General features: G+C 45.4%; 1 protein-coding gene and 1 non-coding gene across 2 annotated transcripts; both read left to right on the forward strand.

Annotated features, from left to right (window-relative positions):
* The first annotated feature begins 15,136 nt into the window (after positions 1-15,136).
* Trnae-uuc lies at positions 15,137-15,208 on the forward strand. Its single transcript has one exon. It is a non-coding gene; the product is annotated as a tRNA-Glu (tRNA).
* Positions 15,209-24,196: 8,988 nt separating this feature from the next.
* Positions 24,197-26,415, forward strand: LOC111873977 (innexin inx7). The gene has a single exon (XM_023869099.2). It carries the CDS (start codon positions 24,556-24,558, stop codon positions 25,771-25,773), a length of 1,218 nt encoding a protein of 405 aa, XP_023724867.1. The 5' UTR covers positions 24,197-24,555; the 3' UTR covers positions 25,774-26,415.
* The last annotated feature ends 1,343 nt before the right edge of the window (positions 26,416-27,758 follow it).

Consider the following 27,758-nt stretch of genomic DNA (forward strand, 5'->3'; position numbering starts at 1 on the left):
CAGAACCGTAAGCTGTTCGATGTCTTGGAGCTCCCGCGCTGGGCCAAGAGAACAGGCCTGGCTTGGGTATGCGACTTTCCTGCCTGATGTCTTCTACGACAACTGAGATACACTCTGTGGGTGAAATGCAGTATATAACAATTTAGTCCTTACCTCACAGGAAACACTACGTCACCGCTACAAAGCCCAACCGGTTAATGCTGTTTAGGGAAACAGTCGCTGTTTTTTGTGAGAACCGTATGGAACACACAGATACACTCTTTGGTCAGAATGCGGAGTTTTAGTATGGTAAAGCAGGTAGTACATATAGTAACCACTGGGCTTTAAAGGGTTAAGCAAGCTCTAAGTCATTAAGACATATCGGGGAGTGGATGTATAGGCCCACGTATTCTTGACCTCGGTACTAATTGGAGGTGAAAAATCAGCTCGACGCTCCTACCGTTTTACCCCCGGGGAAAGCCCCCCCCCCTTTCCCATTGGCTAGGACTCTGGGTGGATCCCACAGCCATTCTGGAAGACGTGAAGAAGATAAAAAACCCTGACCCCTCTACCTTTCAGCCCGGAGCTATCCGCTATACCGACTGAGCTATCCCGGCTCCCTTGGTTTAAGTAAAGTGAACTTTAACGTGGGTCGGTGTAGCTGAAAATCGGAAATTCGTGACAACTTTGAGTGAAAGTCTCCTACATAGAAATTAAAAGAAAGGAAATCTGTCCATTGCTTCAGGCGCTGTTACTACCTTGCAGATATGACCTCAACACAAGGCCTCTCTTTTTTGTTTTGCAAAGGAAGCGTACAAATATTAACCAAGTCAAAATAAAATTAGAATTTTCTACTTCATAATTTACCAATGAAAGTAAGAAAGAAGCAACAGATTTGTAGGGCGAACACTGGTCTGTAGCTCTCTGGGCGTTTCATGTAGGATTTATGGAAATATGTTGATACGTAAAGAGAGCATGTTTGTTTCGACAACGTGACGGCTCGACGCAGTGTCATGGCGCCCAAGTTTAATGTATGTTAAGTAAAGAATTGCATGACGAACATGTTGAATTTGCTGTGTAATGAATGTGGTAATCTCTCTGAGGACTGAGCATGACTTAATGTCCCCAGTGCCGTCCATACCCACAGGCCCTGTAATAAGACAGACAGCAATTCCTGCGGCTTATGTAAGAGTGTGGGGTACATGAGTTCACTGCACGGTCTCCGTGACATGAAACATGTAGGAACCGTGGCGGAGGCACCAAGAGATCTTTACCGATGCAGTCGGCCCTGCAGCTCAGCATGTCTTGGTCTTCTTAAGGCGTCACGCTCCGGCCGCTTTGCCCCGAGTGATGCAGCCCATCTTGTCAATTACATAGGGCGCTTAGAAATGCTGGGTAGATTTTGAAAATTTCAATCAGTTATTTAATATAATGGGGCACGCGATAGGGTTAGTTGGTTGAGGCACTATGCTACAAGTTGGCAGGTCGCGAGTTCGATTCCCGATGTCATTTGCGTTAGAAGCTTACTGCTGCCGGAAAATCAGGCTCTCGAGCTGACGAAGTGGACACCCAAACTGGTTTGCATACAAAGCCTTCGCGTTTCTTCACAACAGATATCAGCTCCAGATCCTGATTTTCCGGCAGCAGTAAGCTTCTGACGCCCGAGCACGAGTAATGTGGACGCGCCTTAACAGAAATGAGTCTTCCTGGTGGTAAAGGGAGGCAAGCGCGTAGGGCTAACAACCTCACCGCCATCTGTGAGCCGACTGTCTAGAAAATGTGGGAGCCTCGACGTCCCACAACCCTATGGGCCTCCACGGTCTGTTACAGGGATAGCTTTATTTTTTTTTGTTTATTATAGGAGGAATATTGGGGGGGAAAAATAGAGCCACTTTAAAAAGCTGTACTTATTTTACTGTCATCGTCGCATTTTGAGCCCCGCGGGGACGAATTGAAAATCAATTGACGGAAATGAATTGTTACTTCCTGGCCTCACACATATACTGTGGTGCGGGCTAAACTGGAAAGCCCTTACCTTTCTGTAACGACACTGTGGCGCAATACAAAGCACGCAGTGGCAGTGAGTGCAAGATCTTCATGGAGAAGCGGGATAAGGGAAAGATTAATTTGTCCCTGCGCTTAATTAGTTAAGCACTACGCCATGAGGACGTATGGGGGAATGGAAGTATAGCACCATTATTCTTGATCTCGGTACTAAATATAGCTTCACTTCCCAGTGGCTTTACCCCCAGAGAAGGAACCTCCAGTACCCTTTGGATAGGAGACTGGGAGGGCCCCAAAGCATGTATGGGCTCTCATGTACGGGAAGCAGATGCAGACCCGACACTGAATTCTGTACTGCCGCTGTGATTGGCTGTAGAAGAGTTTGGATGCAATAACAGTCCAATAGGCCATGCTGTGACTTCTGATGGACTCAACCACGCTTCACCTCTCTTGAGTTGCCACGTTCTGGTGAAATGTAACATAGATCTCAATCTGGCGGTGTCTGTAGCCACGTGCCATTGCTTCGGCTTCAGTAATCTCGAAGGACACAGATGTTTTCTCGTCTGAAGTGGGACAGTCTGTGAGGCTAGTTACTGCGTCGCGTCTTCGGACCGTTGAACATGACACAGCCACTCTGACAGTAGTTGCAGAGGTCATTAGGAACAATTTCGGGAACTTCAGCAAATTTCTTCTTTCTCTTATTGGCAGGAACACAAACCTGCCACTTTGGGAATCGAACCCCGGTCGTCCAAGCCGCAACGACTCATAGTATAGAACGAGTCCATGCTAGTGCTGGCAGTCTTCCGCCGTATCACTTGGTATACAGTTTCCTTATAAAGCAAAAGAAGTAAAGCTGTTCCTATGCTTAAATAATTAAGCACTACGCCATGAAAGCGTATGGTGGAGTGGATGTATAGATCCACGTTTCCTTGACCTCGGCAGTAGTTGGAGGTGGTCGGCTTCACCCTCCGGCCGCTTTAGCACTGTGTCCATTGGACAGAAGGCTGGGTCGACCTTAGTACCGGTCTGGAAGGCGTGGAGAAGAGAAAATTCTTGTCACCATCGGTACTCGAATCCGTCTCCTTTGTCGTCTAGCCCGTAGCCCGTCGCTATACCGACTGAGCTATCCCAGCTCCTATAGGTTCGTTGTAACTGCCATGAAATTTGAAATGAAGGGTTCGTTCTTCCGGGGTGTAACATCGTGTAGTGCATTGAAATTCAACTGATATGTTCCCCGAAACGTCGGTTGACTTTCAACGGACTTCACTGCGTTATGTCCCAGGAGACAGAACTCTTAATAATGGTCTGACTTTGCATTTTGCTTTCATGCCGTCTACGTGCATAGGATGTTACCATTCAATCGTCATTTTCTCTTCATTGTCACTGTTGTAGAGCTTGTTGTGGTTAAAGAATCTGTTACTCAGTGCAAAGCTGCTTTGTGGTTGTGTGGGTTAAACATCTGTATTCATTTTCGTGTCCTTGAGTTGCAGATGGCAGATATTTCTGTTATGTGTAATATGTAATGCGTTAGGGTTTTGTTATGATGTACATATGTGTATTAATTTACTGTATATATTATGTTAGTTGCGGTTTTGTTTGGTTTTTGGCCGAAACAGGAAGTGCCAATCGAGGAAAACAACGGCTGAATAGTAACTGAAGTTGCACTTAGACGACATAAAAGCAAAACTGGAAGTCAGATCTATGTAGTGTAGCATGATGCTGCAATACATCATCTTCATAATCACTACTGTAAAAACCTCAAATCCTATGAAAATAGTATCACTTCCAAATGATCGCACATCCGCCATGTTGTTATTCTTGAAAATATAAATATAAAGAGTCCCGACTCCTTCATGAATTTCCTGGAGAATTTAAAGAAGGCAGTTTTTTTATTGTGTAAGATTTGAGGCTTTCACGCCGGTGACTATGAAGAGAGCAGTCTTCTGACACCACATATACACGGTGCCAAATCCCAGAAGACTGCTCTCTTCACAGTTTTTTTATTGCTAGTGGGATGGGACTAAGTCCCTTGTACTGCGGCCACTTCTGGCCTATCGTACCAGCCCCAGATGATAGGTGAGGGTGATTGTGGAGCAGTTGGTGGAATGAAGATTGGCAGGGGGAACCGAAGTACTCGGAGAAAACCTGCCCCAGCGCCACTTTGTCCACCACAAATCCCACTTGACCAGACCCGGCATCGAACCCGGGCCGCCGCGGTGGGAAGCCAGTGACTAACCGCTTAAGCTATGGTGCAGCCAAGAAGGCAGGTTAGTAAATCGAAAAGTTGTCGGCGGGAAGGCGGGGCAATGGGATTACTGTCCACTCATCGTCCATTTCTCTGTAATGCCAGTGGATTCGTGCAGGAAATATTGGTTGCAAAGAGGCTGCGTGAGGTCCAGCCTACTGTTGCTATGCAGATGTTGGGCATGTGCCCCGCCTTGCACTCGTAAATGCGCTTTCTCTTGTACACAAACCCTTCACTCTGTTTGCACGGATATCTCCGTGGTCTGGACCGGTCGGGACACAACAGCACGTAGCATCTGACCTAGATGACTGCTCTGAGCCAGCCCTCCAGCTGCTTCACCCCTTCTTTCTTCTTCTTCTTCTTTCCATGGCACATCAGCCCCAGTGGGCCTAGGCCTACCTCCATGAACTTCTCCGTTCACTTCGGTTTTTCTAGCTCTTACACATTCGGTAGGACTCCTTGGGCGGGTGATCAGCTCGTCGCAAGGCCTCTACCTGTACACAAACACAGAAAAACGCACACAAACATCCATACCCTGAGTGGGATTCGAACCCACGATCCCGGTTTCCAAGCTGGCTAAGACAGTGCATGCCTTAGACCGCCCGGCTACCGTGACCGGCTGCTACACCCCTGCAACACACAATTCTAACTAAAATAACTTCTGATTTCCAATCGCAGCACATAAAATCGATTGTTAACACAAGCTTCATGTTTTGCTGTAAACCGATTTCAGATCGTTGATTTGTCTTACAAATAAATTGTTAATTAACTTGCAAAATGTTAGGTACATGCCACAGATAGTGAAAACGTCCGTTCTTGGTCCCGCTGTTTCTTGAAACAGACTGTACTAAATAACTGATTTTGCGTTCACTACAAAAATATTATGAAAATGGGTTTTCTATTATTTGCAATAAACTTTTGCCAATCAACGAATTAGCAACGTATAAAGAGGGAAGTGTTGTATCTTCTGCGATATAACGCCGTGTAGTCCGTTGAAAGTCAGCCGACGTTTCGGCTTTCAACATACTACACAGCTACAGTTTCTTTATTAAAACCGTCACAACACGACTATATCGAGGTCAGTGACTAGTTTGGCTCTGCTACATGTTTCGGCTATTAAAAGCCATCATCAGGCAAATACATGGCTAACATATATATATATATACCACTGAACTGCAGTACTAATAAAACTGGATATAATAATATTAATTATATTAAAATACTAGGCGTAAAAATACAATAAATTAGGTTATATAAAACAAAAGTTATAATATAAAACAAGAATAAAATTCTTCGATTGATGCTTTCCATCATCGAGTCAGTCGTTGGTTTTTGTGATTTTGTTGTGTTCCCACGGACAAATGGGAGTATTCTGTATTTTGTGTATATATAATAAACTGTTTGGGGGAGACGAGGAATGCGTATAGGATATTGGCGGGAAAGCCAGAAGAAAAGAGACCACAGGGAAGACCAAGGCGTGGGTGGGTGGACAATATTAGAATGGATCTTAGAGAGATAGGATGGGATGGTATGGATTGGCTAGATCTCGCTCAGGATAGGGACCAGTGGAGGGCTCTTGTGACCACGGTACTGAACCTTCGAGTTCCATAAAATGCTGGGAAATTCTTGAGTAGCTGCAGAATTGGCGGCTCCTCAAGGAGGTCTCAACTCCATGAGTAAATAAGTATAATAATCTGTTATTGGAGGCTCGTGATGTAGAGGTAGTAATGCCTCGTCTTGCAAAGTATTGTCCGTTCTGTAGGGAATGTGAACAACACAGCATTATATCACCATAACTGGCTTTGCGAGAACCTCAGATCTTGTACATCGATCGGTTTATGCACTAAGTAAAACCAGTCAGTCGTGCGGTAGCCTAACAGTTAACCAGAGACACAGAAACGGAGACGGAAATTGAGCTCTCCCGGGTCGCAGGCGCTGAAATAAGCTGCAATGGGAGTCTGTGGTTCTTACAGTGCGCTCACGGCCGGAAGTTGCTGTGTATTGATCCCAGCCCTCCTCTGACTACCCTTTGCGAGATGCGTGCTCAGTAGCAGCGACTGCAGAGTACTTGCCCCTAGAATGTGACGCCGCGTAGTCTGGTAGAAGGGTACCAACTTCATACTGCTCTTATCTACAGGACAGGTTTAATGATCGAGCATTTTGGAATTACTCTTCGACCCGGATGATGGACATGGCTTCAAACTTCCACCAGACTACATAGCGTCACTTCCGGTCCATACTTGTTTACTTCGTTACCTGCAAGAACCTTGGCCTCTTTCACTCGACAGGTGCACATTGCTCTTTATTAGCAGGGTTTGCTAGGGACCAGAAAGGGCTGTAAAGCTATTAAGGTTCTATAGATACCTGATCTTCTAACGGAAATACGTGGACTCCTTACAAAGGAAAGGTAAAGTTGAGGGATTGAGCGCCACACCGCGAGGCTGAGACAGGCACTAGATGGAGGTGTGTGGCTAGCTTCACGTTCCTGACGCTTTGTACCTGGAGAAAGGCTGGGTGGGTCAGTCTGGAGGCTGTAAAGAAAATGTCTGCGACAGGAATCACATGCGACTGGTCGTTGTGTGCGTACCGTTTGGATTTGGACGCGCAAACGGAAGTTAGAGATGGAACGTGGACTGGGATTGCTTGAGGGAAAGACGAATTGCCATGTAATGAGGAACATGTGTTTCCGTCCGTCACTGCTATGGCAACACAGAGAGTAAACGGAAGCCATCCTGAGAAATAGAAGCACTGAATTTCACTGTTTACACCGTGTTAGGTTCAGTTGCGGTCAATCCGGAAAAGATCGTCTGTAAACTAAAATGTGATTTGTAAACTTCGAAGTTTTCACGGCGGTGACCATGAAGAATTCCGTCTCCTGGGATGTGGCGCCGTACAGATCTAATGCAAACCGATGTTCCTCCGAAACGTCGGTTTACACTAGATGTACACGGAGCCACATCCCAGAAGACGGAATTCTTGAAATCGGAAATCGTAACGTTGAAGTTAAATTATGATCTTTTTATTTTGCTCTTGGTGTACTTACATTAGTTTTCATAAACATAAACATTAGGGCCTGACACGTTCATTTGTGTTAAGTAAAAATGCAGTTTTCTGTTCGCTGTCGCCCTTTTCATAACAAAATATACAAATCCCACTTTTTCCCGATGTAACATTGAAATTCCTAATAGTATTTGACACTTCATAAACGTAAAGTGGTATAATTGGTATGGCATTTTGGAAACCCGAACATCAGTAATTTGAATGTGGAAGAGAATAATCACTGATATTCTCAGAATCAGACAAAACGCTATTGCTTTGCCTCTGTGGTCTAGTGGTCAGAGTTCCTGCCTACAGATCCAGAGAATCCGGGTTCGATTCCCGACGCTACCAGATTTTCTTGAGAAGTAGTGGGTCTGGAATGGGGTCCACTCAGCCTCTTGGGGATAACCGAGGAGCTATTTCAAGGAAATAGCGGCTCTGGTCTAGAAACCGAAATTGACGGCCGTGGGGACACCATGCGACACCCTCTATCCGCTAAAGTTGGTACTGACTTCACCGATAAGCGGCGGTCGCTCGGTCGGTATAGTTCGCTTGCGGACTAAAACCACGGAGTTTGTTTGTTGTCTGTACGTTCCAGTTTTATTGGAAGTGCAGTCATTGACTTCACACCAGGTGCTGTAAGTGTAGCTCTCACAGAACTACAGAGAGTTAACAACAGCCTGTTCTCGATCTGCCATCAATCTTCCGTTGTCTCTTTGCTTTTAGTGCGTATGTCAAGTATAGAAGCCAGTGCAGTGAGATCAGAAATGGGACTACTTTATTCAGCAGAATGAATGTGTGATGAAGAGATATGAAGGAAGGAGTGACTATACTTGTAAATATATTGCTGATGGATATCAAAGGAAATGGAGAAATCATGTTCAAGGGCTGACAGAGGACAATGCCATAAGAGGTTTATAGATTGAAAGAAAATGGGTAGTTTCTAATGGACGCAGAAGAAGGAAGGTGAGAAGGAGATGTAAAGATGAGTAAAACTAGTTCAGAGTCTGCAAATATTGTACCAAGTATCGACGTTTCTTCCTCTGTCCTCCCCTACACGATCTTATTTCACTCTGTGTCAACCCTAAACACGTAAGTTGCACTCTTAACCCAGTCATCAGTAATTTAAGAACCAAAAACCTTTTTTATTTATTTTATTTTTTTAAAAATCGCAGTTTAAATTAATGAAATTACAGCATGTGGTGACATAGACATATGGATATTGAAATTAGAACTACATAGATATGAAATAGAAATAGAACTTAAGTAGCAAAATTAGTAATCAATCAAATACGAACTGTCTGCAGGCAGAGGGACCACCCGGTGCTCGATGCCCAGAAGCGGCCGAAAATCCCAGCGCCGTGGTAACTACACCCGCTGTAGTAGAAATGTATAAAGAAACACAGAACGACTCTGTGAAACTCTTTTGATTTTGCAAGAGAATGCTTTTTATCTTCAAGTCCTGCATCATTAGATTTATTGTAACTAAAGATATACAGGAAAATGTCTCATGAAGTTACAAGCCAGTTCTTTGAACAACCAGTCATCGATGTTTTTGTCTTATTTCTGCGCTCTTTGTCGGTTATTTTCATTGTTTTGTGAAGAATACCAGGTCACTGAACTTCAATCTGCAGCAATTCATATTCTTGTCTGCTCAGTGCTGCTCCCTTACAGCTGTCGAATACACTATATCGTCGTCCAGACACTCGTTACTAGGCGGCAGCACCAGAAATTTTCTCGGCAGGTTTCCAAAGAGATGAAAGGAAATGAGGCAAGCTGTTAATAATTGTGGTGATGTCCAGGTGTTCCTATGGCTGATTTCAAACACCTGAGCAATCTCACGCATGGTTCCATGAAAAGTTGAGTCACAGAATTACCCAGCTACCGTCGACTTCCTACAAATCATAATGACTTACTTTTTCTCTCTGAGAGATCGATTAGTATGACGCAATATAACTGAAATGTTAGCAGTAGCTACTGTTAGTGGCTTTTCACATTTCTGCTATTCATTTGGTAATGACATTGTGATTGCTAGTTCATAATCAATCAGGATCACTGAAATATTAGCAAATTGGCAGCCTAGGGTCGGCTTATGTGTGAAAATAAACGTATAGAGCACGTTTAATATTAATACCAGGGATGCAGGGTACTTTAGTTTCGTTTTCTGGTTCAACACGAAAGAAATCCTTTATTTAAAGATGTTAACTTACAGACGTGACTACAAGGCTCTAAGCCTGCCATGAGGGATGGATATATTGTCTAAAAGTGTGCTTGGCCCTTTTGCATACCTTACAGGCTTCCTGCACAGAGACAGGAATTATATTTCTTGTACTTCGATGAATGTCCTGCACATCGAAACAATATACGAAATAAATGGGAGTGCCCATATTTCGGTCTCCCAAGCTGCGGCGCCGTGTAGTGTTCAGGTTTCGTAGGCACATGTTGTCTCCATCTTCGGGGTCGAGTTGAGTGTGGTCGAAGTGACGTCACGGCTAACAATCAGTCACCTTCACTTCGAGCCCCTCCTGGGGCTGACGACCAGATTTTTGGGTAGGGTCATGATATTTACAGCCACATTCTTCCTTAAGGTCCCCCCCATCCCGCCCAATTAGTGGATGGATCGGTCACGTGCCGAAAGTCTTTGCCATATGCACAGACATGCGCAATAGAGGTTCTCAGGTTATGAGACAGACGCAGGCAGTCTGGGCCCCATCTAGCACATTGTGTCTCATCATGCCAAGCGAGTGTGGTGAGCACAGGGCGGTGAGGTATTGAGGAGGGGTCAAGGAAGTTGATCACTCAGGTCCACGGACGGAGCCCGGTGCGGGCACAGTTAATTGAGATCCGTGACCTATGTAAATGGGCTTGTAGGATTTGAGGTTCTTACAGCGATGGTTATGGGATATGACGCCGTGTGGTCCGTTGAAAGTCAACAGACGTTTCGGAAGAACATATCTCCTCCTTCGGAGTGGAATAAGCCGATGGGGATACCATCATGAAAGCATGTGCAAGCCGAGCGATCGGCTGTCCGGAATTTGGGTCATGTGGGACGCAGGAGGAGAGTGGAAGGTTGAGCCTCAGTTCCCATTGGCTCGCCGTGGGCCAATGAAACCGTAGACTGCAGGGCGCTGCATCTTCTCATTCCTGGGCTCAACTGATTAAGCACCGCTCTGTGAATGGGGAAAAATTAACCGATACCCATTGGATAGGAGGCTGGGTAGGTCCCAGAACCAGTGTGGACGACGTGGAGAAGAGAAAATTCTCGCCCCTACCGGGACTCAAACTCGGTTCCATCGGGCGTCCAGCTATACCGACTGCGCTCTGGAGGGTCTGAATAAAGCCAGGAAAAACGTCAGTCAGGAAAGCTGGTGTCTGCGCCTATATTCTGAAGCCGGGACTTCTCGAATGGCTACATCAGCCGCCCTTACCCTGTCTCTTCAGTAGTCGCACCGCCAAGTGCTGCTGCATGTGGACAAAGGGTGCGGCCGCTGGGATGCAACACGCACAGCGCAGCAAACACGATTCGTATTGCATCGCATCAGTGCAGGGGACGAGTACAGTACGTGCTGACATCTGCAGTGGGTGGAAAACTCGTGTCCGACAGGCACTGCTGAGGCGGTGCTGTTTTCTTGCATCGTATTTTTTTATTCCAGGTTACTTCTTCGTTTGTGGTTACTTGAATGTATAAGGGGTGGACCTTCTTTGCCCTTGCACCGCGACCACAGTGGTTTGTGGTTACTTGATCTGGCTCAGGAGCCCGTCTGCAGGACGTGGAGAAGAGAAAAATATTGCACTGCCGGGAATCGAAGCTGGGTCGTCCAGCCCGTCGTATATACCGACTGAGCTATCCCGCCTCCTTACCTGTCCCCATGCTTAATTAATTAATTAAGCACAGGGACAACTTACGTCCTGATATTCGTGGATCCGCATTCCCTTGAAAATAGCCCCCGTCCGGGCCTGGGTACAATGAAAGAGGAGTAGGCACGCCACTGCGCATGTCCTGATAGCGCAGTTTCATGTAAGACTCTCCACCTCCCCTTCGAAATAATTAGCAGCGCGAAAAGAAATATGTTCGTTTAATCGGCTTATTTATTCGTGGCTCCCTGCGATTTGACGTGATTCATTGCGGCGGGATGTTAGTCTGACTGACTTGCGCACGCGGTAGGTGACTTCTGCGCCCGGCACGCAGGGCCGACGTAACATGAGCAAGTTTCGCATCTCGGTGGCTGTACTTTTCGGAAGTGACGAGGTAGCAGAGGAATGGCGTGGTTAAGTGCATGGTATCTCCGGCATAAATCATTCTGCCGGCCAACTTGCACGTACCATTATCGACAATTTCTATTCAGTACCTGTTCCCTTCATGAAGATGCATTGCTTCTCTTACCTGGATATTTTAGGTTGGCCTCCAGGTAATATTTCATATTCACGCCTTTTATGAACGTGAAGTTTGCGTGCAAGGTTTGAAGTTGTACGAAGTACAGTGGCACAATCTTTCCGAAGTCAGCAAGAAAGTTTACGTATGGGCCTGGTTCTTCATTTTGTCTTGACAGAATGAACTGGTAATGGAATTTCAGGTTTTCATGGTGGTGAAAATTAAGGCTGTTGATTTGTGAGTTGAAAAATGTTAAAGCTGCCCTTGTATTAGGCCGTGGAGGGCCATAGGGTTGTCAGACGTTGAGGTTCCCACATTTTCTAGACAGTCGGCTCACAGATGGCGGTGACATTACCATCCTTATGCGCCGGCCGCCCTCTACCCCCCAGGGAGATTCCTGGTACTCGTTTCTGTTAGAGGCTGAATCTACCCCAGGGCCATAGTGCGGCTGGAAGGGTTAAGTAAATAAAAATATCCAATTACCTCATCAGGAATCGAACCCGCGACCTTCCGGCTTGTAGCACAGTGCCTCAACCATCTACGTTACTGCGTGTCCCATATGTGAGTTGAACATTATGTAGTTCGCTTCGGATAAATGTGCCGCCTCCATCTTCAAGGCTCGTATAGATGCTGGATTAATCTATGTAACTTCCAGGGCGGAACTTTTGTAAAGAAAATTATTGATGTAAGATTTGAGGTTTTCACAGCAGTGATTATGAAGAATGGGATGTGGTGCCGTGTGGATCTTTTGTGAACCGACGTTTCGGAGGAACGTATCGTCTCCATCTTCAGGGTAGAAAAATCCGCGAGCGAGGAACCAGCGTGAGCAGGTGGCTGCTCGGTCTTCTCGCGGATTTTTCTACCCTGAAAATGGAGATGATACGCTCTTCCGAAACGTCGGTTCGCAAAAGATATACACTGCGCCACATCCCATATGATCTTCAGGTTCCATAATATCATGGATTTTTTGCCTACTTTCCGTCTTTTTTAAAAATAAGTAGGCTTATGAGATCATCTTATTGTCTGTGTGTCTGCATATGCATCTCGCCTATCGTTAGTAGGCAACTGTTCGGTAAATACGTTCACGCGGCAACGAATATAATACAACAATAAAAGAATTGTTTGACGCGTTTGTTTTCTACGCAGTCCGTGTCATCAGGACAATTATGATTTTCTGGATTGTAACGTCGTGTAGTCTGGTAGGCGGACACCAATGTGTCGGAGGAAAATAGTGCCTCCATGTTGAGGATTGCGCTGTCACAACCCAGCAGACCACAATAACACAGTCACTACCTTGAAAACTTCAAGCTTTATATCATGCATTTTCTTGAATAGCTGAGCGACTGTCAGCCGTTGATGGCTTATGTTCCGCGGAACCCAAACGCGTCCTTGGGGAGAGGCGGTGCAGGTTGCTATGTCACCAGGACCTCCACCTTCCTGCATGATGGGTGTGCCTGCTGAGGGCCAGGAGAGTACCCCACAAAGTTTGACCTCACAGTCTGGATGACGTAACAGAAACTCTTTGCGTGGCATGAATGAATCCAGCAGCCTCTCCAGGAAGGCCCGTGGGTAGACGGACGGTGATTACGTCGCACTGACCACAATCAGCGGTGCCTCTCCCTTATTACGGATATCAGAAACATGAATCACGGGGCCTTAACTAGACGCTGTTGTAACAATGCGAATGATGAATTCCAGACTCTTCTCGGACCTGAGCAGGTGACTCATACATGCGTTACGGTGATGAACTGGAGAAACACGTTAAGTTCCGTCTGCGAACGCACCCGTTTTCATTACATATCTGATATTCAGAACCGTGTCTAACCTTGTAGCATTTGAGGTTATTATGAAAGAGTTATATCTACCACCTGCTTTCACGCTAGTTTCTTGCTTGGCTTATTCTTCGTACCTTGAAGATGGAGGCGATATGTTCCTCCGAAACGTCGCCTGGCTTTCAGCGAACTACACTGGTCTATGTCCTAGGAGATGGAGGGCTTCCTCTCTAAACTAATGCCTCACGTTTCGTGTAAGTACTTGTTTTGCAACGTGTGAAATGAAACGGTTACCTTCTTCGGCAACACGTGAGGACGTGTTCTGGTCCGGTGAAGTTAGACGCAAGCATGGCTGTAATTAGCATGGAAATGCAGAGCAGTCACTATAGCGACTGGCTACGGGCTGGGCGGCCCAGGGGTCGGAGTCCCAGTCCCGGAACGGCCAAGAATTTTCTCTTCACGTCGTCCAGACCGGCTATGGGACCCACCCAGACTCCTAGCCAATGGAAACTGATCACTCACCTCCAGTTGGTGCCGAGATAAGAACACTTGGATCCATACATCCAGCCCCCCCATATGTCTTAATGACGTAATGCCTAATTAGTTAAGCACAGGGACAGCTTTATGCATTTTCTCCTTTTGGTCTCTATGCTTACAATATTTCACGACGCGCTCTCAACTGTGTAAGTTAAATACAAACGTGAGCTGTAAGTCTTGTAGGTCTGTAGCTACACGTTCAGGTGTATTTACTTAAAATCAATATTCGATGTCAACATTCTATTTGGGGCCTTCATATTGTGGTCTTCTCGGTTGTGATACAGTTGGTTTTGGTATAGACTCGACGTTTCCAAATGAGAACGTCGGTACCCACCTACCAGACAACACGGTGTCGTAAGATCGCAATATGAATCTTCACTGTGGTGGAAGCCTCGCGTTATATGGCGGCACTTAGCATTCGGCTTGGGTAGGGAGCCGTAAATTAAGATGGCTCCAGCTGTCTGGCCATGAATGTGGCAGCGTGACGTCATCTGGACATTACCAATTGACATCTGCATAATGTGAGCCAATCTGAGAGCATAACTGGTCTCAATAACGAGCACTCGTGTCTCGAGACACTGATTATGAGGGCCGAAACACAGCTGTGTGTTCTCCTGAATCAAATTCTAATTTGTTATGTCGTTCGCTGATATTTGTAATGTGCCACATTTTCAAAGGATCTGTTAGCTCTCTTTAAGTCGCGGTTTTGCTCTGTATTCTGGTGACGAGACATCAAGATATATTAGTTTTCTCTGCGTTTTCTTCAAGTATTCACACCAAATAATATAAAAAGAAAATGTTCTGGGTGTGACGCCGTGTAGTCCGATAAAAAGTTACCAACATTTCGGAAAAACTGCTGTCATGAAGACAGCGGCAGAACTTTCCTCCTAGAGGCCGGTGAACTTATAACGGATTACATGGATTACATGCAAATGAATGTGCTGTCAGAACCCCAAATCCAATAAGTCTTTGTAAGCTATATACAACTAATGATGGCGATATTGCCCTTCCTTCGCTCCATCTACGATTACTCTCCCCTCCAATCCAATTCCCTTACGTCGTGAAGCTGTACCAGTCAGGAGAGTGTTACTGAATTCCGGCTCTTCTTTATATTTCCGTGCATAATGTACTCTGCAGAATGAGACCGCGCGGCTGGTATCTATGCAACATATGACACTTATTTTGAAGTCCGGTATGGTCTAGTGGCTAGGATACCTGGTTTTCACCCAGGAGGCTCGGGTTCGATTCCCGGTACGGGAAGCCATTTTTGTGTATTGTCAAGAACTTTCTTGAAAAAATATGTGTTATTTTATAAAATTAAATAAACGTGTTGTGACTGAATTGGTATATAATTTTAGATTTGTGTTGAAAAAGTAGGAGCTGTGAACCAGCTAAGTTATTTTAGTTGCAGTTCGCCCTTCCCCTCAACCTCAGACGCACAGCGCAGGGCCCGCCCCTCTTGCGGTGCTTCTAATGCACAACCCAGCGGCCAGGTATATGAAGTCACACTGTACGGCATCGAATTTTGTGCAATTTATTAGGTTGTCCGGCTATTTTAGACTATTAAACTTGTGTAGCTTCGAATGAGATGTGGTTGATGGTGGTTGCGAGCAATTAAGGTACTATCCCGTCATTTCCAAGGCGGGTCTGCAGAAATCTGCAGAAGTCAGTTGGCACCTGCTGAAATTTGAATGAAGCAAGGCTTCTACTCCCGTACTTCGACCGGGATTCAAACCAGTGATCCCAGTATTCAAGTGGTTGAGGTCACTGTAATTACCAATGCGCTGCTCTTATTGATTCGTCAATTTTTCTTAAAGGTTGTACGAGAACAAGTTAGCATAAATGTTGAATTTCGCGCCCCGCGTAAAAGTTTCACGGGATTTGTGTATTTTCGAAACTATTTCTGCATCTTCTTTTCCTCATTCAGCTGCCGACGAAGAAAGCTCTCCGAGTACATATTCGATACATGAATTGTAAGTAAAAAGAGTAAATTTATCCATGTAGCAGGCCGTGGAGGTCCATAGGGTTGTGAGATGTTGAGGTTCCCACATTTTGTAGACAATCTGCTCATAGATGGCGGTGAGGTTGTCAGCCTTACACACCGGCCGCCTTTTACCCCCAGGAAGATTCCTGGTACTCATTTCTGTTAGAGGCTGAGTGAACCCCAGGGCCATAGTGTGGCCGGAAGGATTAGGTCAATTGAAAAAAATCCAATGACCTCATCGGAATTTTAACCCGCGACCTTCCGACTTGTAGCATAGTGCCTTAAGGTAGACCCATTTCGTGTTGGCATGGTATTAATTGTAAACGTCAAGCAATCGTAGCTAAGCCTTGGGGAAACAGCAGATAAGCTGCTACGGTACACGCTGTATCGTAATTTTAAGTGTCACTGACGACAAATCACTTTATCCAAGGGATGTCTGTGTAATCCTTTCATAATATTATCATACGGTCTCGCGAGATTTACAATTCAAGACATTTGCATAGGACACTGTATTACTTGATGCTTTATGAGTATGTAGCGAAAACTCAATTTATATGCGTCCTGTAGCCTGTACAGAAAGGAGACTTTTTACGCAAAGAATTCACATTGTCGCGATTTAAGGTCGTGATTGCTAATAACCGGTTTTGGATTGAATGATTGGATTTATTGTTTACTCCTCGTACAATCTCTCGTACGAGTAATCACATTCAATCACTAGAACTCAGAATAAACCTTCATCCGATCTCTTTATCCTCGACTGCCTAGGACTCGCTAAATTCTGATCTGATCTCCTGAACTCTGAACTTCATTCTGATCTGGTCGCTACTTACAGCTCGATCTGAGTTTTCTCTTATATAACGTCGGGACGGACCGACAGAAAACACCTTTCATATTCGTATCCAAGGAAGTGTTTGTTCACCACCCGTACCCCGTATCGAAGGAAACTTCGCCCCGTAATGGGTTGGTTTCCAAGAATCCATCTCCACGAAAAAAAGTATTTTCCGACTCGTTCCCTAGCAACGGTTCTACATGTCATAATATTCTGGTCTCGTGGGTTCTCGGAACCAAGGCGCAAGATTCCTCCAGGACAACCTGCGCGCGATCTTCTGCAGGAACTTCGTTGAATATTACTGACGAAGACACTTACGTCACCATTCGAATGCTAATACATTATAGTTTCAAAATATTTTTTGTATTCATGTGGAAAAATCCTGGAAGGCACTTCATTTTACAATGTGTGTTCTTAGAAAGGGAAATAGCAACACTAAATGTTTAGCCTGCACATCCTTAGTGCGTCCAGTTCTGGAATATAGGGCGACGTGCTGGGACCCTTACAGGGAGGGCAGATAAATGCGTCAGACCGGGTGCAAAACGTGGCGGCTAAATTTGCACATCATAGGAACCATGTGAACTGGGGAACCTCGACACAGCGCCGGCAGATAGCACGCATATGCGCTCTCTTCAAAGCATACACGGGAGAACGGGCTTGGAAGGCTATGGGCTATACTGAGCAGGGGCCATCATGACAGGAAAATCAGGAGCAGAAAGCAACGGACAGATATCGGGAAATACTCCTTTGTAAATAGGACCATCCAGCTCTGGGACCAACTGCCTTCAGATGCTTTAGGGACTGTCCCTGTAAACCAAGTAGTTTTAGGTACAGGGGTAGGAACGTGATAAACAGGCGAAGTGAAGGCGTATGAAGTGAAGTGAAGTGAAGGTGAACTGAAGTAATTTGTGGTGAGGATGTGAAGGGTACGTAAGTGTAGGGAAGTGGAATGAAGGGAAGTTCATGGTGAAATGTGAGTGCTTCAGTTCATGACATTATGTATTTCATTGCTATTAGAGTTTAATGTATAATTAGCTTATTTTTCTATTAATATTAATTTATATAATTGTAATTGTATTTGTTGTAGTTATAATTGTATTTGCGTTGTGATCACTGTGCGTAGTGTGTTTTTATTGTTTGTGTAGTTTTGTGTATTGTCTTATTGTAGTACCAATGCCACCGGATTAAACCCCTTTTGCAGTTAAAATAATAATAATAATAATAATAATAATATGCATTTGGGAAATTCGTGTATACTTATCGGGTCTTTTCTTCCGTAAGGTTGCCTCCACATGGTATGACGTACATTGGTTCATAGGGTACATGGATTTTGCAACACAGCCCAGACAACCACAATCTCAACTTGAGCCCCATGAAAAGTCTCATACAAAAATATGAAGGCATCCGCGCTTTATATATCTCATTGCTTCTGAAACAACATTCGCAAATCTAATCTCACTGCTCACAAGATATACAGAGTCGCATAAAATTTATAGACTTCAATGAAGTCCATATTAGATTTTGTCATATACCGTGTTGTTTATGCCATAATCCACAACCCGCACTCGATAATTCAGTAAAATCCGTACAGTTCGATTTAAGCTTCATGTGCAGTAGTAATTGCACGTATATTGGACCAGTACGAACTAAAATTAAATTTGCCTCGAAAAGGTTTAATGAAAATATTCCTAGTACCAAGTTCCGTCAAAATCGGTTCAGTGGTTCCTCGGTTAAAATATACGATAGCCATGCTGACACGAACTCATTCATTCATTTCGTCCATTGATGAAGATAAATAATGATAATTAAAGGTAAAAATTGTTAATGCTATCCCTGTAACAGGCCGTGGAGACTGATAGGGTTGTGAGACGTCAAGGCTCTCACAAAATTTCGAGACAATCGGCTCACAGATGGCAGTGAGGCTGTCAGCCTTATGCGCCGGCCGCCCTTTATCCCCCAGGAAGATTCCTGGTGCTCATTTCTGTTAGAGGCTGAGTCGACCCTAGGGCCATAGTGCGGCTGGAAGGATTAGATCAATTGAAATTTCCAGTGATCTCATTGGAAATCGAACCCGAGAACTTAGGCTTGTAGCTTAGTGCCTCAACCAACTCCACTACCGCGTGCCCCCAATATCAATATTAACAGCAATTCAAGAGAAGTGGAAGAAGAACAAGTGACAAGTTTTTCTGACTTACACAAAAAACACAGTTGTTACTTCTCAATCGTTATACAGGTCCAGAATTGTTTCTGCACAACACCGAAACTTCTTAACAACTCCGCGGCTTCCCCACAGACTTCCTCACAACAACATCCCAATTCGAGTCTTGGGAACGAAAATTCGCTCCTCCTTTCCAATCAAGACCCCTTTACAAGCAGGTAACCTTCTACGTCACGGCCCCCGTAGTGGTCACCATTTCGTGCGGGTTTACAGCCGGGCACTGTCAATGGGCATTCGTTTAGAGCTCTTAACTTGTCAGCAAGTGACGTTTATCTTGTAAAATTTCATATTTAGAGTGAAAGGTACCCACCTCTCCTTTGTAACAAATGCTTTTCATATCACATCCTGCTGGGTTCTGTTCCTTCCTTGACCATTAGAAGCAAAAGCGCCTGTTTCCGAGGAAACCCTTATCGCTCAGAGCATAATGGCGGACGTAATAGCATAAAATCTAATTTTACAAACACCATTAACATTCGTAAGGCTACAGAACTCGGGTAGGGCTTTCATTTTCGTGGGAATCATACAGTACCTGTCATAAATAATAATAAATATTTCAGGAGAGAACTGTACGTCGCCTGCCCTTCGTTCATGATAACCATTACATATAACTAAGTGAATCCAGCCCAGACACTGGAAGCTGACATGCCACATCCGGCGACTAGTGGCCTTTTGTCTTCCATGTGGGCTGCAACATTCAAGCGCCCGGATCTGCTCCCACGGCTGTCACTATAACGTGACTGATGTGACGTTTCGGAGGCACGTACTTCTTCTGTCTTCAGAGTCGAAGAGTAAGGCTTGCAAGTGTGTTTGTTGCTTGTTTGCACGGCTCATTCTTCGATCCTGAATACGGAAGCAGTAACTGAGTAAACTCAAGTGCGTCAGATATTCTCCACTCTGAGAATCACGCAGAATGCGACTGAGTAAGCAACTCAGACCGACACAGGAGGGCAACTTAGGAGCGGGGTGCATCTGTACCCCGAACTCTAATCAACGCGAGGATGTGAACGTCAAGGTCAGGGGTCCTCTCTCTATCCGTTCATAACCTGGAAGCTTCAGTGTAGGACCCGTGTACCAGGCTAAACTGAGTCACAACGCGATCCTCGGATCCAGGGGTGGTGGCCCAATGTTTGTACGAGGTTGATGACCATCAGCTTCTTTAACTGCGTGTGTGGGTCGCAGGGAGATGACCGATAACTCAGATTAGATTTATTATTTTCACAGCAATGAAGATTTGTTCTGCCATCTTCTTAGTCCCACAGAGGCACATACGCCCTCCATCTTCACTTCCACGAAATAGTCTTCCTCCATTTAACTTAGGAAGAACATACGTCTTCCATCTTCACACAGGGGAATATCTTCAGTTCTGATTGAACACATTGCCTCTGTTTTCAAGTCGACGTGAAGATGAAGCGTTCGTAACCACGTATTAGACTCCGCGTTGTCGTGACCCAGAAGACAACACACCCACAGAGCTCTGCTGCTTGCGCCTTGCGACCCTGCCCCGAGCAACGAGCTGCCACCCTACTTCCTCAGTGGTCAGGAAACTCCCTGTTCTATGGAACACAGCCAGGCTTCACTGCTTTGACAAGCCTGGAATTTGACCCTGAGTTGTAGTACGAGTCCGTTGCGTAGGGCTCGTAACGACCGGAGTTCCATTCCCGGCTCTGCTAGGTGAATTTCTCTTCCGCACCGCGTCTATATTGGTTCTGGAGACATCCAGCCTTCTGTTTAATGGACGAAGAATTGTCATAGCGAGCGAAGGCGTGAAGCAAACTGTTCACCTCCATCTAGTGGAGCTAGACCACCAGTCCCTGTACATCATGGCGCAGTGTCAGTTATCCTGGCCTTAACATCGTCTTGCTGAGACCGTTGTGTTCTTAGGCGGAGTAGCCTGCCTATTGCCAATAACAAGTGTTCTTTTCGGGTTCTGCTGACTTCTGTTTTGTTTCTGGGAACTTTTCGCACGCTGATGGCGCCTGGCCGAATTCGGGTCCATGAGCTTTAAGGCTTTTATTTCCGCTTCTTCGAGTCAAATAACCCAACAGACGCAACAGAAAATGTGGCACGGCTCTGCAGAACTTAGCATGAGACAAAGGTGCTGCCATTTGTGGCTGGAATTAGAGTCCGTTCGTATTTCGCCCACCTACGGCCCATTGTATCTGTCCCGGTTGACAGATGAGAGAATGACACATTCGTAGATTGATAACCGAGTGGGGAAAACCTGCCCTAGTGCCGCTTCGTCCACCACAAATCCCACATTAACTGCCCTGCCTTGACAGAGAGAAACAGGCAGCTGACGGTCTCAACCACGGCACGAGCGCTTTGTGTTGTGTCATACTGCATATACAAATTTTGTTCCCACCGCCAAGAACACAAACGTTACAAACACCCGTCGTTTCGTAAAATAATTGATAAGGATGGTTGTCCTCTGGGATGTGACGCCGTATTTTCTGGCACATAGAATTACCGACGTATGACAGGAACGTGCCGCCTTCGTCGTGACAATTGAATATCCTGAAGACAGATTCAGCATGTTCCTCCGAAACGAGACTTCTACCAGAGAAAATAGCGTGATGGTGGAAATACCAGATCTCAACGAAACGAACTGCATACGTGCCGAAACCATTAACTGGCGACACGTAGTTCCAAAAAGCTGAAACATGTGACAGCGTATGAAGATACTAAATGTGTCTGTTTACTTACATATTATGTAAGGAGAACAGTTGCTCGACCTTGCAGCGATATGAAACTGTTTGTTACCCACTCTCGTTCCACTTTGCCGGCTCACACGCCTGTCAGCTTGGCGCTACTTGTCTGCACTGGGAGCGACGCCGAGTTGAACAGACTTCACTGTTAATGTTCTCCTGTTTCGGGTTCATTTCAGGAGTACATCGCCTCGAATGACAGCACGAACAGTGAATAATGAGTCTGAAAGGGCGTAGAGGAAAGCGGCTGCAGCTTCAGTCTGCAGAGACCGAGGAAAAGCTCGTAGAATCTCAGTCATGATATTTGTTGTTAAGGCCGAGGTTCGAAACCAGACCATGCAGAAAACGAACCAGAAACGTTAACACTTGAGCCAACTTGCTCCTTACTGTTCATGTAGAATGGGTAGCGGGGCGTGTGGCGGGAGTAAGAGAAACAAGAAACATGTATAAAATTTTAATAAAAAAAAAAGAGAGAGAATTTACGCGGAAGAGCACAATGATTATTTAGTGCTGAATCAGATGAAACTGCTAAGTTTCAAGATTATGGTTTTCTGAGTTACCACACCAGTTACCAACGTTTCGGGGGAACCTGCTGTCTCCATCTTCAGAATACACAGGCGTCTTCTTAGGACAAGCATTATAGAGTACTTTAGAGCATACTGGCAACACTGTAAGGGAGACTGCCTTTTGTATCAGGAGAGCATATGCTTTTGAATGAGGCTTGCTGAAGGACTAAAAAGAATATCTAAATAGTCTATTAGGAGAACCTTTTGTCCTGCTTCAATAGAAATTAGAAGTGAGATGTCTACAGATGCCACTTGTTTCGCTTCTGCTGCCTTGGTATAAATCTAGGGCACCCATCACAGGGGTTAACAACATGAGAGTTCATTTACTGGCTCGCATACCAATCTTCTGTTTACCCTTCCGATACGCTGAATGGCATATTGGAAGGCGTGCGCATGCTCCGTACAACTTTGGGCCTCTAACGGGATTTACGGGGGGAAAATATAAATGTCACTGGCAACGAAGCAAGAACTCTGTTAGCAACTCTTAAGAGACTGTAGCAATCTCCAGTCAGTAGCAGTAAGGACAGTTTTATGATGTAAGGACAGACAGTAAAGCCTTCCAGAAATGTTGAAAGGTTTAAATATCTGGGTAGGGCAGTAACAGATGAAAATTGCGTTCACATAGAAATTATGAGGAATTTAAATTCAAGGAATTTAAATTCTTCTCCGCTGATGTCTAAAAACATAAAATGTAGATCTAAAAACTGCAATGTTACGTGTATGTTATTCTGAACAGGCATGAAAGTTGATCCCACACATTAACGATAATTGTAGCCTCGCTTTATGAACCGTAAATAACTAAAGACACGTTCTGGTGGGGGGGATTTATGAAGTACCCAGTTGAGATGGGCCCAGGTGCAGGTTTTCCCTTTCTTGTTGTGATTTGGCTTGTTTCATCGCGGTTATGTCGGATGTTCCAAATTGTGATAGACCCCTCCCCCCCCCCACATCCTTCCGGTTTTAATCATCACGATTCTTAGCCAGTTTAATCCGGACAACTCGTGTGACGCGACAGCTCAGTCAGTATAGTGACTATGCTAAGGACTTGATGATCCGGGAATCGGCGCTTGATTCCGGTCACGGGCGTCCAGTGAGGCCAGTTGCTACGGGGGCTCAAGCGGAAGGGGTATCATTTAATGGCGAGATTAAGATTATCTGGAGCTACATTCCCGCTTACGTCTTCATGGCGCGGTGTTTAATTAAGCAGAGGGACAGACTTAAATTTACGTACCTCGCCATAAATTTGCTCCTGGTCGCAGAAAATTGCAGTTCAAAATTCAAGCTTGAAAATGTTTCGTGTCCAGTGAGTTGCAAAACCGTAAAAGAGGGTAAAGTTATCCTTGTGCTTAGCTAATTAAGCACTAGCCCAAGAAGGCGTATGGGGGAGTGGATGTATACATCCACGTTTTCTTGACCTCGACACTAGTTGGAGGTGAGTTGTCAACTTCATGCCCCTACCGCTTTACCCTCTGGGAAAGAGCTCTCGGTACCCATTGGATAGGAGCTTGGGTGGACCCCAGAGCCGGTTCGGACGACGTGGAAAAGAGAAAACTCTTGACCCTACCGGGACTCGAACTCCGACCCCTCGGTCGTCCAGCACGTAGTCAGTCCCTATACCGACTGAGCTATCCAGGCTCCCTGCAGAACCGTAGGGAGTAAGTATAATTCCCAGCTGGAGATTTTGTGTAATCGCTGATTAGTATTCATAATAGCCGGATCATTCATTCATTCTACAGCGACATGCGTACACCCGGGTATAATGTCAAGTTGAAACAATTAATATGTTCGGCACAGCATACCAGTGACGTGGGGCTTCTGTTGCGTAAGGGTAGAGGTCATCTGCTTGAGCCAGTGACCCCTACCTTTTGTGACGTAGCTGGGGGACGGGCACAGTGGTCTTCAATAACTGCCTGTCCGGACTAATGACTGTCAGACCGGCACAGCGTTGCGCCATAGAATTCTTGTCTCCGTAACGGTGGTTCCGCTGTGTGCGCGCGGTCACACGCAATTCTATGTGTAAATATTGTTCAGTCTGTTTATAGACTCGTTTCGGGCTTTGTGGAGTATGAGACCTTCTTTTTTCCAAGGCAGTGACGTGTTTCATTTAGAGTGATAAGAACAATAGACCACGTGGTACGACTTCGTTATTCAGATCACCGTAGACGACTATGACGAGCTCGTCAGTACACTGCCACTTGGTGTCGCTTCAAGAACCCTGATCAGTGGAAAGTAAATAGTGCTTTTAGTGCGTGTGTTCATAATTATAAAGAGGGTGTTAAAAGTAAATTAGGTCGGAACTGTGGCAATGTTGAGTACTTTCAGCAGTGTCGTCAGTAATGTTCATTACAAGCAAAGGAAGCCTGTAACTGATAACTTCGTATCGAAACTGTATTATCGTGCCAGCTTCGGTATTCTCTTGGTATCCACCGTCCTAGTCTGCAGCCGTCAATACATCGGTGAACATATCCGCTGTATAGCCGATGTCGGATTGCCAATCAATGTAATAAACACCTATTGCTTCTTCATGACAACCTTCACAGTTGTGAAACACGCTAATGAATCAGCGTTTCACAACGGAGTGGTTCCGCATCTCGGTGTTGGCCCATACGTTCAGAATGCCGATGCGCTCAAACGCCATGCATATTATCAGTGGGTTCCTTTCATGCTCTTCTTGCAAGCATTGATGTTTTATGCTCCACATTATTGTTGGAGGAATTGGGAAGGAGGGAGAATGGAGGCGCTGGTGATGGGATTGGAACACGCGTACCTAAGTCTGACTGCAAAGGATGTGAAGCTAGAATTTGGGGTTACAATACCTTCGAGGAAGAATGCAAGGCGGAAGGTAATACTGATCAGGAATACTTTCGTCCAGAGGAAGCACATCAACGAGTCTTGGACACGGGACTTTGTCTTCTCTGAGATTATAAGCGCTGTCATCCTCGGGGTCCAGATCTATATTACTGATGTATTCCTTGGAGGGGCTTTCTTGACTCTGGGACTGGACGTTCTTAAACTCGATGACTCCAGCGCAACGAGTCCTCTGGATTTGGTCTTTCCGAAGGTCACGAAATGTACCTTCAGGAAGTATGGACCCTCAGGATCATTACAAGTGCACGATGCTCTGTGTGTGATGGCACTAAATATTGTGAACGAAAAGATATACGTGTTCCTGTGGTTCTGGATCGCATTTCTGTGTGTGGCAACGTTGGCGGCGCTGCTCTGGAGGCTTCTGACTGTGATCCTTCATGCTCGATGTTTACTATTCAATAGGATCGTGTTTGGCTTTGCAAATCCACAGGTCCTTGACCTCTGGGGTCTCGTCATGCTCACCAAAGAATGCCACTTCTCCGACTGGTTGTTTCTGTACTACTTGGCGAGGAACCTGGACGGGTTTGTGTTCCGGGAGCTGTTCCTCAGTGCTGCTGTGGAGATGAGTGACGCCCCGCCAGAGAGTTATCGTTACGCTAGCGATGACGACGACGACGAAGACGAAGAGGAAGGAGGACAACAGAACGCTACGTAGCAGCATCGTCCAGTGTTGCCATGGAAATGGATTGAGGAGGAAAATATGCGGCTGGTGTCAGTTCAGACAGTTGAAGGATGTGCGCGAATTATGGAAGTATATGACGATTATTGTCTTTTGAGTTGTGCCGCCGCGTAGTCTGGTAGATATTTACCGACGTTTCAGAAAAACCTGCTGCCTCCATCTTCAGGGTAGACAAGCCAAGTGTGGGGGAACGTGGTACTGGTATAGAATGAAGGACTGTATCACGTGTCCGACGCTGGGCTTACTCTTCTATCCTGAAGATGGAGGCAGAATTTTCTTTCAAATCTTCGGTGAATACCACCAGACTACACGGCGTCACATTCCAGAAAACAGTAATCTTCACTCTTGCAGCATCTTTATAGTATTAAACGTACGATCTCTCCTTATCGAGAAACTCTAATCCCTTGTCCGTAAAGAACAAATTTGTAACGTCTGATCTGTTTTAGAATTCAACGGCGTGCAGTTTGGTAGGAAGGTACCGACGTTTTTGCAGAACGTGGTATTTTCATCTTCAGGATAGAACGCTTTTCTGCAGTAAATCCACCTAGCCACAGTATGACCCTGGGGTCGACTCAGCTTCTAACAGAAATTAGTATCAGGAATCTTCCTGTGGATAAAGGGCGGCCGGCGCGTGAGGCTGACAACCTCACCGCCATCTGTGAGCCAATTGTCTAGAATATGTGGGAGCCTCGAGGTCTCACAACCCTATGGGATAGATTCAACTTTTTTTTAAGTAAATATGGAGGCTGCAATATCCGCCGAAACGTCGATACCTTTATAGCAGGCTACATGGCAGCAGAATTATGGTTGCAGTTGTAAGCGGATAAGGCACCCAACAGAAGTGTGTGGTTATCATTTGAACATGAACCACGCAAGCAAAGACCTACCACAAGACGTTAAGATATATGTACCTCAAACAGAAAACATGGCTCCATGTTTGCTGTATTCATTGGCACTTCCAGCTTGAGGTACTCTCAGTTCACATTTCAGCAAAACGTTAAAATAAACATCCACAAAACCACAATGTCCCTAGCGACTGCCTCTCTTGCGCAGTAGTGTTCTGCGCTGTGGAGTCAGTGACCAGTGTTAAAATAGTTGGATTCTTATTAAAGGACGAATAATTCTTGGCTTTGAGATGTGCTTTTTTTTTACCGTCCACCAGGCAACGATATCAAGATTTAAAATTAACTCCTTTTTTAAAATCCGTCACTGCACTACATGTTCCAGCCTACTCGACCCTCATAAGATGCGCTGAAACTGGGGTGACCTGCTGTGCTTTCTGAGCTCCGTGTTTTCATATTTACAGTGTTTCTACATGAAGTCAGTGTAGTTCCTCCATCATGATACACGTATTGTCTTCTTTGGTATGCCTGTTGCGTGTCTAGTGTGCAGCGTGGATATTACACCAAGAAAATACGGCATTAATTCTCGGCTCAATTTCTGACAAGTTTGTAACTGCGTATGTTATGTTGCTTCGCAGTTAACTGAGCTGGTTTGCTCAGAGGGTGGTGTCTGGCTCACACGAAAACCCAGCAACAGAGGTTTGCCTCTATTCATGTTTATGTATGTTGAGTCGTTAGGGGCCTCCTTTAAGCCGCTTGGTCCACGCAGGCTGGAAACTGTGGTGAGAAGTTGAAAACTCACCCTATTGACAAAAGAATTCTTGGAGGGTTAAAATTGATGTGATGTGTTCATTAGCGTGGCGATGTCCTGGAGGCAGGCATCCCTGACGCACAAACAAAGCTACCTGTCTCCCTCTCCCTGAGACCACGGTCCCTGGTTTTTCAGCTTGTAGCAGTGGCTGCGTCAGCAAGGCGCCCCATAACCTGTTTGGGCGAGGAAATCTGAATACAGTAAGCCCTCGCTAATCCGAATTGAGGGGGCGTCTAAACTATGCGATAATCCAGATTAATGAAGGAAAAGGTGTCCCTAAAGGACAACAAAAAACTGAGATCACAAAT

Source organism: Cryptotermes secundus, unplaced genomic scaffold, assembly GCF_002891405.2.
Source record: "Cryptotermes secundus unplaced genomic scaffold, Csec_1.0 scaffold870, whole genome shotgun sequence".
Lineage (NCBI taxonomy): Eukaryota > Metazoa > Arthropoda > Insecta > Blattodea > Kalotermitidae > Cryptotermes > Cryptotermes secundus.

Excerpts from the sequence above, each read along its gene's own strand:
- LOC111873977 (XM_023869099.2), top strand. The coding sequence starts at position 24,556 with ATGTTGAGTACTTTCAGCAGTGTCGTCAGTAATGTTCATTACAAGCAA.